The sequence below is a fragment of the Sus scrofa genome, chromosome 10, assembly GCF_000003025.6.
Source record: "Sus scrofa isolate TJ Tabasco breed Duroc chromosome 10, Sscrofa11.1, whole genome shotgun sequence".
Taxonomy (NCBI): domain Eukaryota; kingdom Metazoa; phylum Chordata; class Mammalia; order Artiodactyla; family Suidae; genus Sus; species Sus scrofa.
The window spans coordinates 29,246,158-29,258,631 of record NC_010452.4 but is presented as its reverse complement, the minus strand read 5'-3'; the positions used below and the strand labels follow the sequence as shown (position 1 = coordinate 29,258,631).

At 36.0% G+C, this 12,474-nt stretch overlaps 1 protein-coding gene across 3 annotated transcripts in view; it reads left to right on the top strand.

Annotated features, from left to right (window-relative positions):
- Positions 1-12,474, top strand: part of NAA35 (N(alpha)-acetyltransferase 35, NatC auxiliary subunit) — a 101,179-nt gene that overhangs the window by 64,078 nt on the left and 24,627 nt on the right. For all 3 annotated transcript variants that reach the window (XM_021064637.1, XM_021064639.1, XM_021064640.1), the window contains exons 12-13: positions 5,278-5,456; positions 11,239-11,298. In XM_021064637.1, coding sequence (XP_020920296.1) covers positions 5,278-5,456; positions 11,239-11,298 — 239 coding nt within the window. The remainder of the gene's footprint in view (positions 1-5,277; positions 5,457-11,238; positions 11,299-12,474) is intronic.

Here is a 12,474-nt window from a genome sequence, read left to right as displayed (position 1 = left end):
TGTATAATAGGTTGATGTTTTTGTTTAACAAAGTAATATATGTAAATGGGCAGGCAACAGTGTATCCATACAGTGAAATACAATGTAATAGAAAAGAATGAATGTTAATACACACAACATAATAGATAAATCCTTGAAACATTATGCTGAAAGAAGTCAGATATAAAAGAGTTCACTTTGTGTGACTTTTTTTTTTTTAATAGAAATAGGAACAACTGATTTATTCATGGAGAAAACGGTTCCGTGGTTGCTGAGCATGGGGTGATTTGCTGGAAAGGGTTACAGGGACCTTTTAGGGATGTGAAAATGTTGTATATGTTGAGGTGGAAGTGGTTATATGGTTGTATGTATCCTTCAGAGCAATGAGCTATAAACTTAATATTTGCATTGTATAGTATGTGTGTTATATACCTCAATAAATGGAAAATAAAGGATATATATATATATAAACAACCACACATGGAAGAATCTTACAGGAGTGGTTAGTTCTCAGAGTAACTAGGGCTCCCAAGTGAGCAGCTCTGCTTTCATTTATATAACCTTTTGCATTTGTTTTTGTTTGTTTGTTTGTTTGTTTTTTAGGGCTGCACCCTCAGCATATTGATGTTCCTAGGCTAGGGGTCGAATTGGAGCTGCAGTTGCTGGCCACAGCCACAGCCACAACAATGCAGGATCCAAGCCACATCTGTGACTTAGAGCACAGTTCATGGCAATGATGGATCCTTAACCCCTGAGCGAGGCCAGGGATCAAACCCACATCCTCATGGATCCTAGTCAGGTTCGTTACCACTGAACCACGATGGGAACTCTATTGTTGCATTTGAAACTTTTTTTTAGTATTCTATGGATACCTGTTTAGAAATACTAAAAAATTCAAAATATGTAGATGGGATTATGTTACTAATTAATATGCTTTTTTTTTTTTTTTTTTTTTTTTGGCTTTTTTGCCTTCTAGGGTCGTACTTGCAGAACATGGAACTCCCCAGGCTAGGGGTCTAATTGGAGCTGTAGCTGCCGGCCTACACCACAGCCCCAGCAACACCAGATCCGAGCTGCGTCTATGACCTACACCACAGCTCACAGCAACACCAGATTCTTAACCCACTGAGTGAGGCCAGGGATCGAACCTGCAACTTCATGGTTCCTAGTCCGATTCGTTTCTACTGCACCACGTGATCTCCAATATGCGTATTATTGATTAGGATAGACTATTCATTAAGGCCATGCCTTTTGAGTTTACCAGTTGTGGTTTAATGCCTTTTTGTAACTTTTCTATTATGTTGAAATATGCCACTTTAGCCATTTTTAAATGTACAAATCAGTGGCATCAAATACATTCACATTGTTGTGCAGCTGTCACCACTGTCCACATCCAGAACATTTCGTCCTCCCTAACTGAAACTCTGTACATGTTAACTAACTCCCCGTTTCCTCCTCCTTCAGTCCCAGACAACCACCCTTCTACTTTCTGTCTCTAGGAATATGATGATTATGGGTACCTCATATAAGCAGGATCAAGCAATGTATTTGTCCTTTTGGTCTGGCTTATTTCATGTAGCCTACTTTAATGTTTTATATTGTCAGAGGAAATCAAGTAGCCAAGAAGTGCAGTATAATTCAACAAAATCTCAGCAGCTTCTGCATTGTCTTTTAGAATTCCTTCCAACTTCAGGGCACCTAAAACTTATTTCAAAAGTGAAACTGTGGAGGTCCCATTGTGCCTGAGCAGGTTAAGAACCCAGTATAGTGTCCATTAGGACATTGGTTTGATCCCCAGCCTTGCTCAGTGGGTTAAAGATCCAGCATTACCACAAACTGTGGTGTAGGTCGCAGATATGGCTTAGATCGAGTATTGCCATGGCTGTGGTGTAGGCCAGCAGCTCTGGTTTGACCCCCAGCCTGGGGTCGAATTTCTATATGCTGCAGGCACAGCTGTAAAAAAAAAAAAAAAGAAAGAAAAAGTGTTTTAATGTAACTTGGGAGAAATGCTCTATCTCTTTTGACTTACGCATTTCCAGATCTTTAATTTTGGCATCTAATTAATTTTAGAATAACTTAATAAGTTAAAGCATACTGTTACTGTAAATCTTTTATCCAAAGACCTTATGCTATTTGTAATTTTCTGCTGTTGATAATGAAAACTAGTTATCTAGCAAGAACTTTAGTAACTAAAACACCAAACCAATGTGCCATAGTGTTTTGAAAGTAGTGTTATACTTTATTATAAATACTCTTAAGAGTGCTAGTATGAAGGGAAAATCATCTTATTTGTCATTACGTATTAAACATTTTATGTATTATGAAGTATTTCAACTGGAAAACACGATAGTTTTTGTATACCTACTGACTTATAAAATCAGAAGAGGGTCTAGGAGTTGTTTTGTCTGATCTATATGTAGTTTAATTCAAGAAATCTTTATTGGAGTTCCTGTCGTGGCTCAGTGGAAATGAATCCGACTAGGAACCATGAGGTTGCGGGTTTGATCCCTGGCCTCACTCAGTGGGTTAAGGATCTGGTGTTGCCGTGGCTGTGGTGTAGGCCAGTGGCTATAGCTCCAGTTAGAACCCCTAGCCTGGGAACCTCCATATGCCATGGGTGTGGCCCTAAAGAAGCCAAAAAATAAATAAATAAATAAATCTTTATTGTGCACAGCACATGATGGGTGGAAAGTGATATGAATTAGCTTCTTTTCTGGCTCATTTATTAAGAACTATTCAGGTTATTTTAACATAAGACAGTCTGAGGTAGATTGTGTGATAGAGATCTATGAAGTTTCATGGGAAAATGTTAAGAGCTGTTTATTATGGGAGGGGTTTGGGCGTGGTAAAGCTTCCTTCAACTTTTCGTAGTTTATGTTTCCATGAAATCAAATGCAAGCTCCTGCCTGGCTTTTATCCCCTGTCCTGCTCTTCTTTATCCTGAATAACGACTTTGATCTCTTATTATGTCTCATTTTTATGCTCCTTTCTAGTTAGGCAAATTACCATGTCTTGTATAGAATTTTGGTTACAAAATTCTTATGCATGAGACTCATCAACAGCTGAAACTTAAAAATAGCTACTAGGAGCTACTGTAACTGTTAACCATTAAGAAGGACTATGCCCAGAAAAACGTAGGGGAAAAGTTTAAATTGTGTGCAGAGAGTAGAGAAGTGTACAGATAACTTCTAACTTTATTCTTAGTGATCTTAGGGATTTCGTCCCTACTCTTTAATATGCATCTATTTTTACTTCCTAGTTCAGAGAAGTTATGACGGAAAATTTTAGTTCCCTAAGGGGAAAAGGAGCCATATTATCTGTCCTCCAGGTTTTTGATACGCTTGAAATTCCTTGTCCTGACTTAAATTTTGTCTTTTGACTAACTTACCATTTAAGTCTTTCCTTAAACTTCATTTCTCCAAAGTCTTTCCTCTCATTTTTACATGAATTAGATGCTCCTGTTACGTCCTGAGCTTATCCTCACTGAAAACATCAGCTGTAAAGCACAGCTGAGTTAGTTTCACTAGTAAATATTGTTTTATATTGTACTATTTTGTTTGTATAAAATTGAATATAGAATATATTGTATTTGTTATCCATTTCCCATTAATATTTACTTTTTTCCCTTGTAATATAAATTTTAATGAGTAGCTGTTATCTATCTTCTGTCTATGGGTTAAAGCTTAAAAACAGATGTATTAAGAATAAAAGAGTGTTCCTGAGTAATAACTTTAGATGAATATCAGAACACTTTGAGAGAAAGCAAGTGTGATATACTATTTAAGTGCTGGATTCTGTGTATTTATCAATTAAGCCCAAAATGTATTCATGTTGTTGTAAAGAAGCTCCTTTACAGCATCATTACTGCTTCTACCTTAGTTCTAAATGAAGTATTGTAAATCAGAAATTCAAACTATTGTGGTGGTGGCAGTCTTTCATTTTATTATGAGCATGCATATCTTGTCTTTCAGCAAACATGTATCCAATGCCTGTTATGAGCCAGGCGTTTGGTATTTGGGATCCAACCCTTTTCTTGCTTTCGAAAGAACTCAGAGGGACAAATGATGTAATCCCACACAGACAGTGTGGTAGTATGTATTCACAGGACTAGGGGGACCAAGGATGAGAGATAATTCAAGCTATATCAAGTCTTCCCAGGCTAAGAACAAAGGGGTAGGTACTGCAGGTAGAATAGTTTGTGTATTATAAGTAAAGAGTCCTAAAAAAAACATGATATTTGTAAGTCATTATGCTTGCTTATAACTTAACAGTACTTGGGGAATAGTATTAAAAGATAATGTTCAGAAAAAGGTAAGACCATGATTCTCATACAGATATAAAAATGAAAATGTGTTAAGGATTTTGGTAAACTCATTCAGTGACAACCAAATAGGAAAAGTTTTAAAACATATATGGGGTAGTGGAATATTGAAATAAGTTATAAGTGGAGGCAAAATTTTCTTGTATAGAGTGTAGAGGAAGTCGGTTGAATCTCTACCAGACAGAACAGAATATCATGTTTATCAGTTATCTGCAGTTTCTAGATTTGTAAAGTAGCTCCCTTAGAATCAGTCTGACAGTGCATTGTTTTCCATTGCAGTACCCTTTTTTTTTTTTTTTTCCTGTAAGCAGCAGGATATTTCAAGTTGAGAAATACTTAGTTTGGAGCTCTGTGCTAGTGTGAAAGTGAGATCACCAGAGGACAGAATGGGAGGGAGGAACTCACCTTTAGGTCTCTTGTGATATGTTATTTTCATTATGAATTTCTGGAATTACCTCTGAGTGCCAAGTGCCTCCCAGACCCATGAGGATGGTTTGGGGACTGTTCTCCTCTGCTGCTTTACATTATTATGCAGTTGAATTAGAATTGATTCTTCAGTTGAGTAATTGAAGGAAAAACAAGCCTATGTTTGTGTTTCCATTTGAAACCTTCCTTCACAATCTCATGGTTAGTACAGCATTGTCCTTTTATTCATTTATTTGTTTCTTTATTTATTTTGAGAGAATATGTTAACCCTGTTTTATCCCATTCTTGGCTTGGAGTTAATTTTGAACTAGAACCCTATCTCTGTCACCACTACCACCACCATGAGGGAGGAAGTATAATTTTATGTTATTAAATCTGCTTATCTCATTTAAAAAATGCATGTGTGTAGATATATAAATTGTAAATTATAAAATCCATTTACAGAATTTGTGATCAGAGTATAGTTTCAAACTGCCCTTTTTTATATTTAGTAGTATTTGAGGTTTAAAATTCATAGAAAGGTTGAAAATGTGTTTTTCTTTTCTTTTTAGATCATCCAATTATGATGGGTTTTGAGCCTCTTGTTAACCAGAGACTACTTCCACCCACCTTCCCTCGATATGCAAAAATAATTAAAAGAGAAGAAATGGTCAACTATTTTGCAAGATTAATAGATAGAATAAAAACTGTCTGTGAGGTGGTCAATTTGACAAATTTACATTGTATCCTGGTAAGTATCTCTATTCTGGAATATAACTTTGATTTAGCAGCAGGGGAATAGTTTATTACTTTTTAGAGACTGACTGTCCCAATGGTAAATAATACTGTTCACCTGTTTTCTGTGCTATCTAGAGAATTAAGGTGGGGCGTGTGAGTGTGTTATGTGTATTTTCAGTATTTAATCCTCATAAGGATTTTATGTAGTCCATTCTAGAGATTAAGAAACTAAAGTTTGGAGACATTAGATAATTCACCCAAGTTATACAAATGGGGATTTGAATCCTCGATTCTGTCTTCAGAACCTTTTATATAAGTAAATGTGTTTGTTCATGCATGCGCATATATATATATAAATGCATAAGTATATATATGCGCATATGTGTAAATATTTTTCCATGCAAAAATTGGATTCATGGTGTTTGGCAACTTTTTTTATCACTAATCTCTGTATCATGAACATCTTCTCATGTCAACAGATACACATATTTTAATGGCTACATCATGTTTCACTGTAAGAATATACCACAGATTTTTTTAGGCCACTCATACTGAATTACACCTGGAGCATTTTCACTGTTTTATAATACTAAGATGAACATCTTTGTAGGTAAATCTTCATATCATGCACTTCTTTATTACCCCTTTAGATATACTAAGATGAACATCTTTGTAGTTAAATCTTTCTATCTTGCACTTCTTTATTATCCCTTTACATAAGTTGATAAACAGTGAAATTACTGGGTAAAAAAAGTATGTAAATTTTGATGTTGGCATATTTTGGATTAATCTTTCTTATGAGTTAACATATAGAAAAATAAGGTTTATTGGAATATTAAACTCATAAAACTCATTCAGAGAGAAAGTTTTGTTAATTGGTAAGACTGTGATATATATTACAATTAGAAATGTAGAAAATATGCAAAATAATGCTATTATTTAGACATAAGTATACTAATTTATTTTGCATGACTACACATAGGTATACATTTGACTACTACTGTTCCCCCGTAGTGTTGAGGGACAAAATTTCTAGCCCCATGTCATTTCCTCAGTGAAGTCCTTTGTTGGTTTCAGGTTGCTTCTGCACCTGTTGTGTTCCTTGAGATGACAGATTGTCTAGTTTACATTCCTGGAATTTAGCAGCAGCCTCTGGGGTATAATTTATGGTCAATAAAAATTTGTGCTTCTGTTATGCTCTTTCTTAGAGTAACTTTCTTAGAGTAATCTCTCCACTAGTGCTTTGCATTAAAACCCAGCTTCTTTGTTCCTTAATGAAACTTTCATTGATTTATGCCTTTATTACCTGCTGTTGTGTTTCCTTTTTTTTTTTTTTAGTAGTTTTTCCTTCTTCTTTTATAAGAATTATAGAATATTAAGGTTGGAAAAGATCGTAGATATAAACCAGTTCATTTTCAGTTTATTGTACAGTTAAACTAAGGGGTTTTATAGCAAAATCAGATGATTAGTTAGTGTCATATCTGGAATTAGAAAAGAGATCTTATTCTGCTGCCACATCTACTTTTCTAATCCTTCACTGATATATGAATATATATATATATTATATGTTCATGTTCACTAGATTAATTGTAGGATTTTAGAAAAGGAAAGCAATGTGAATTGTAATAAGGTATAATGCAGTGGTTGGAGTTTGATAGTGTGGCAAAAGGTTATGTATTGCCTTGTCAGGGAGGTGAATGCATAATGGCACACCATAATAGAGCTGGGGGAGCCAAGGCTGGACCGCTGTTACTGGACATGAAGGTGGCATAGCAATAGAAGAATTTCTGTCTCTGAAAGACTTGAGTCAGAGTTGTAGTCAGGGAGTGCAACAAGGGCCAAGAGCAGAGAAGAAGATTAAATGGAGGGCAAGGGAACAAACAGTCTGAGGGGTCTGCATAGGAAACCAGTTATGTCTAGGATAAAGTGCCAGATTCTAGAGAGTTCTGTTACATAACAGTAAGATAAAAATAAATATCCAACAAGAAATTGGGAAAGGACATGAGGATACCCTTTTTTTTTTTTTTTTTTTTTTTTTTGGTCTTTTTTAGGGCTGCACCCACGGCATATGGAGATTCCCAGGCTAGGGATCTAATAGGAGCTGTAGCTGCTGGCCTACACCACAGCCACAGCAATGCCAGATCCAAGCTGCGTCTGTGACCTATATACCACAGCTCACGGCAACGCTGGATCCCTCCCCACTGAGCAAGGCCAGGGATCGAACCCACAACCTCATGCTTCCTAATCAGATTCATTTCCACTGTGCCACAATGGGAACTCTGGATACACACTTTTTAAAAATTACCTTACTAGTAATTAAAGAAATCCAATTTATAGTAAATGAGTTTAATAAAAGTATAGTAATATTTAATGTTGATAAAAGGAAATAGTCATTCTCCTATACTCAGTGGCTACCTTTCTCAAAAGTCTCAAAAATGTGTATACTAGGGCCTAGGAACTCTTTCTAGACATTTAGAATAAGAATTTAATCTGACATATGTGCACAGATATACTAAAAAGGTGTTGGTTAATTATCCTTTGTAACGTTAAATATCTGGTAACAGTTTAATTGCTCAGTGGAGACAAGTGATACATATGAAATATATGTCACACAGCCATTAAAAAGTAAAAAATATTGACATGGGGAGTATTGACATTAGGAAATGTCTATGAACTTTATATTTAAAGTTTAAAAAAATTTTTTTTGGGTCTTTTTAAGGCTGCACCCACTGCATATGGACATTCCCAGGTTAGGGGTCTGATGGGAGCTGCAGCTGTTGGCCTGTGCCACGGTCACAGCAACACCAGATCTTTGCCACATCTGCGACCTACACCACAGCTCACGGCAACAATGGATCCAAGGATTGAAACTGTGTCCTCATGGATCCTAGTCAGATTCATTTCCACTGAGCCATGACAGGAACTCATAAAATTATCTTTTAAATGTATTGTTGCATACAGAAAAGATTATCAGAGACAAAGCCAAGATTATCCAAATTCTTTTTTAAAAGATTAGAATAACAAATACAAAAATATTGATTATGACTCTTTTTGGCCACACCCACAGCGTTACTGGGCCAGGAATCGAATCTGAGCCACAGCTGCGGCAATGCCAGATCCTTAAACCACTGTGCCACAGCAGGGACTCCTATGATTATTTTTAAACAGTGGGATGCTATATGCCTGTTTATTTTTTGGCATTTTTCTACATTTTCAAAGTTTTTGGTATTTTGCATATGGGGGAAAAAACAATGGTAAGGGGGAGGGTGATGGGTTATGACATTAGTAAAAGAAGACTCATAGATTAAGTACCCAAAAGATGATACTTTTGATGTCTGTGAGTAATTAGGGTAAAACCTAGTTTAAATGATGTAGATAATGGACTTTATAGAATATATCCTGTTAAGGGTGTATACTAGCAATAAGAAATTGCAAGTATGTGTACATTCATCAATTCAGCCAACATGCTTTTTTGCACGAGGCATTGTGCTATGGCTAGTATACAGTGATGAGCAAAAGCGCATCATCCATGTTGTTGTGGGGCTTACAGTGTAGTGTAAGATAGAAATTGATCAAATAATCCTAAAAATACTTATAAAATTATAAATCAGTGGTAGTTCCCATGGTGACACAGCAGTAACGAACCCTGCTAGTATCCATGAAGACACAGTTTTGATCCCTGGCCTTGCTCAGTGGGTTAAGGATCTGGCGTTGCCATGAGCTGTGGTGTAGGTCACAGATATAGCTTGGATCTGGAGTTGCTGTGGCTGTGGCCAGAAGACCAACAGCTGCAGCTCCAACTCAACTCCTAGCCTGGGAACTTCCATTTGCTGCTGGTGCAGCCCTAAAAAAAAAAAAAAAGGAATTATAAATCAATGTAAGTAGTATGAAGGAAAGGAACTAGAACACATAGCATATAATGAAGGAACTGACCTAGATGATCAAAGAAGTCTTTCTTAAAGCATTGAAGGTAAAGCGAAGATCTGACAGGTAAACATTCATTTGGGAGAGTTACAGGGTCAGGTCCAGGTCCAGGAAGCTGAGCGCTCCTCCATGTGATGGGAAAGAACATGATACATTTGAGAAACTGAAAAAAAAGTAACAGAATGGAGCACAAAGTGATGGGGATAGGGGTTTGTTGAGCAGAAAGTTAGGCAGGCCAGGCAAAGTCCTTTAAGCCACATTAAGGATTTCAGTCAGTGTCTCAGAGCAAAGGGAAACCATTGGATCCCATGCAAGATCAGTATGGGTTGGACAGTGATGTAATTGGATTAAGAATTTGCAAACATGTAGCTGCATTATAGAGAAAAGATGGGAAGGGGCCAACGTAAGCACACGGAGATAGATAGGAGACTATTACTGCAGTCCAAAGGAAAGAAGATGGTAACTTGAATGGTAGGGAGATGATGAGGTTGTCGGTGTTAGACCTGTGTATGAGCTAAAATTGATGGATTAAATATGGGGCTTGAAAGAGCTCTCAGAAAGGTCTCTAGGCTTCTGCCTTGCAAGTCCACATGCACATTTGGTGCTGTTCATTAAAGGGGGGAAATTCTCAAACAACCTTTGAGAATCAAATGAGGGTCCAAGTGAAGTAGAGTTTGAGGTTCCTTTAAAATACTTAAGTAGAGATACTGAATAGGTACTACCTATATGGGTAGAGTTTGGAGGTCTGTCCTTAAGAGTTACGACGTTAGAATTGTTACAGAATAGATAGTAATTGAAACATAAGTGTTTATGCTTCAAAATGTTTGAGGAAAAAAGTATATAGATTAAGAAAAGAGAATAGTCTGGAACTAAACTTTGAAAGCTGCAGAACAAATTGAGAAGTGGTCAAAGAGGGAGAAACATGAAAGTCATTTAAAAGGTTTTTCAAGAAGGAAGTCATGCTGCTGAGAAAAAGATGATTAAGATACAGAACCAGTACCAATTGGAATTCTTAATGCGGGACAGGTATGACTAGGGCAGGGAGCCAGGCTTTGTCTTAAGATGCATGAGAGCTGAATTGAGACAGTGAGAGCCACCTCCTCACAAGGTTTGGCTGAGAAGGCAGCAGTTGAAAGAGGAATGTGGGATCATCATCTTCTCTTCTTTTTAAAGATGAAACTTGACTGTTTAAATGAAAATGGGAACGATCTGGTAGAGAGGAAGAATTTTAATATCTAGGAGAGCAAAGGATGGATAATTGACAGTGTGTAATGTTTGTGGAAAAGCCAGAAGGAATGGAGTCCTTGATAAAAGAGGAGGACATCTGTTGTTGAAGCAGGCAAGGGAAGGGTCTGGGTACAGATGTGGGTCCCGTTAGAGGTTTAGAGGCTGAAGTTGAGGGATTTCCTGTGACTTTAGTTATTTTAACTTTCTTTGTAATGTGAAATAGAGGAGAATCTCTCTCTGGTGGAAAATACTTTGAGAAGTATGTACAAAGTGTAAAAATTAATTGTGAAAAAAGCAAATGTGAATTCAGTTATCCTGGTTTACTTGGTATTCATTTCTGTGAGTAGGAAGTAAACCTGTCATTAGTAAGTTATTATTGATACTATTATTTTCATGATATACAAATTTAATATTGGCATCCACATAGTACTATTATTGGTCAGCTTGTTGAAAAAAAATTAGGCCCTAAAATTATCCATGGTTCCATTCATACAATTAGACAGTCCTTGTATAAATTATCTTTAGCTATTTGTCATATTTTTAACTCTAGTAGTGTATTCACAGAAGTTCTAGTAAAATTTATATTCCTAAACATTTTCAGTTTTATTTAATCTAATAATGTCATTCTTTTTTCTGTGCATCAGGATTTTTTCTGTGAATTTAGTGAACAATCACCTTGTGTTCTTTCACGATCTCTATTACAAGTAAGTTCCACTTAGTATTAACATATTTCTTTAAATATCAAGTAATGTGTATTGACATTGTTTTATTGATTAATGGAACAAAAGGGTAGATACTTTTAAAGGATATTCTGCAGTTAGCGTTATATTTTTGTAATAGAAATATTGACTTAAAGTATTAAGACATTCATCAAGATCATATTTGGGGCCATAAAACCGTAATAATTAAAAAAATTAAAATCATATAAAATGTGTTCTCTCTTTTGGGGTTAAATTAGTAATCAATAATAGAGTATCTGGAAAAGCCCCCAAATATTTGGAAATTAATACACTTCTGAAGAACCCGTGGCTTAAAGAGGAAATACTGAGGTAAATTAGAAAATGTTTTCAACTGAATGAAAATGAATATTTAACATCAGAATTTAAGTTACAATTAAATCAGTGTTTAGAAGGAAATTTATAGTATTAATGTTTATATGAAAAAAGGAATGCCTGAAATTATAATTTAAGCTTCTACTTTAAAAAAGAAAAAAGAACAAAACAAACTAGAAACAAGCAAAAGGAAATAACCAAGATAAAAGCAGAAATGAGTAAAATAGGAAAGAGAAAATCATTACAGCCGCAAGCTGCTTCTAACCAGACAGAACGAAAAATAAGAGAAGATACAGATGAATGTAATATCAGGAATTATTACAGACCCAACGCAAATTCAAAGGATTCATGGTAGTAGTCTTAACAACTGTATGTACATAAATTCAAAAATTTAAATGAAATGGACCAATTCTGTGAGGGACACTACCAGAACCTACTCAAGGAGAAATAGATAACTTGCGTAGTCCTATATCTATCAAGGAAACTGTATTCATAGTTAAAAGCCTTCCAGTGAAACTCCAGGCTAATTCTATACAATCTCTTCCAGAAAATAGAAGAGGCAAAAAGACTCATTATGTGAGGCCCGTATTACCTCAGTACCAAAACCAGAGATTTCAAACTTAGAAAACTATAGGAGTTCCCACTGTGGTACAGCAGGTTAAGGAGCCTGCGTTGTTTCTGCTGCAGCTCCAGTTCAATCCCTGGCCCAGGAATTTCCATTGTGCCACAGGTGTGGCCAAGACAAACAACAACAACAACAAAAAACCCAAAACTATAAATCCATATCCTTTATGATTATCAAATCCTGCTGTATATAAGAAAAGAGAA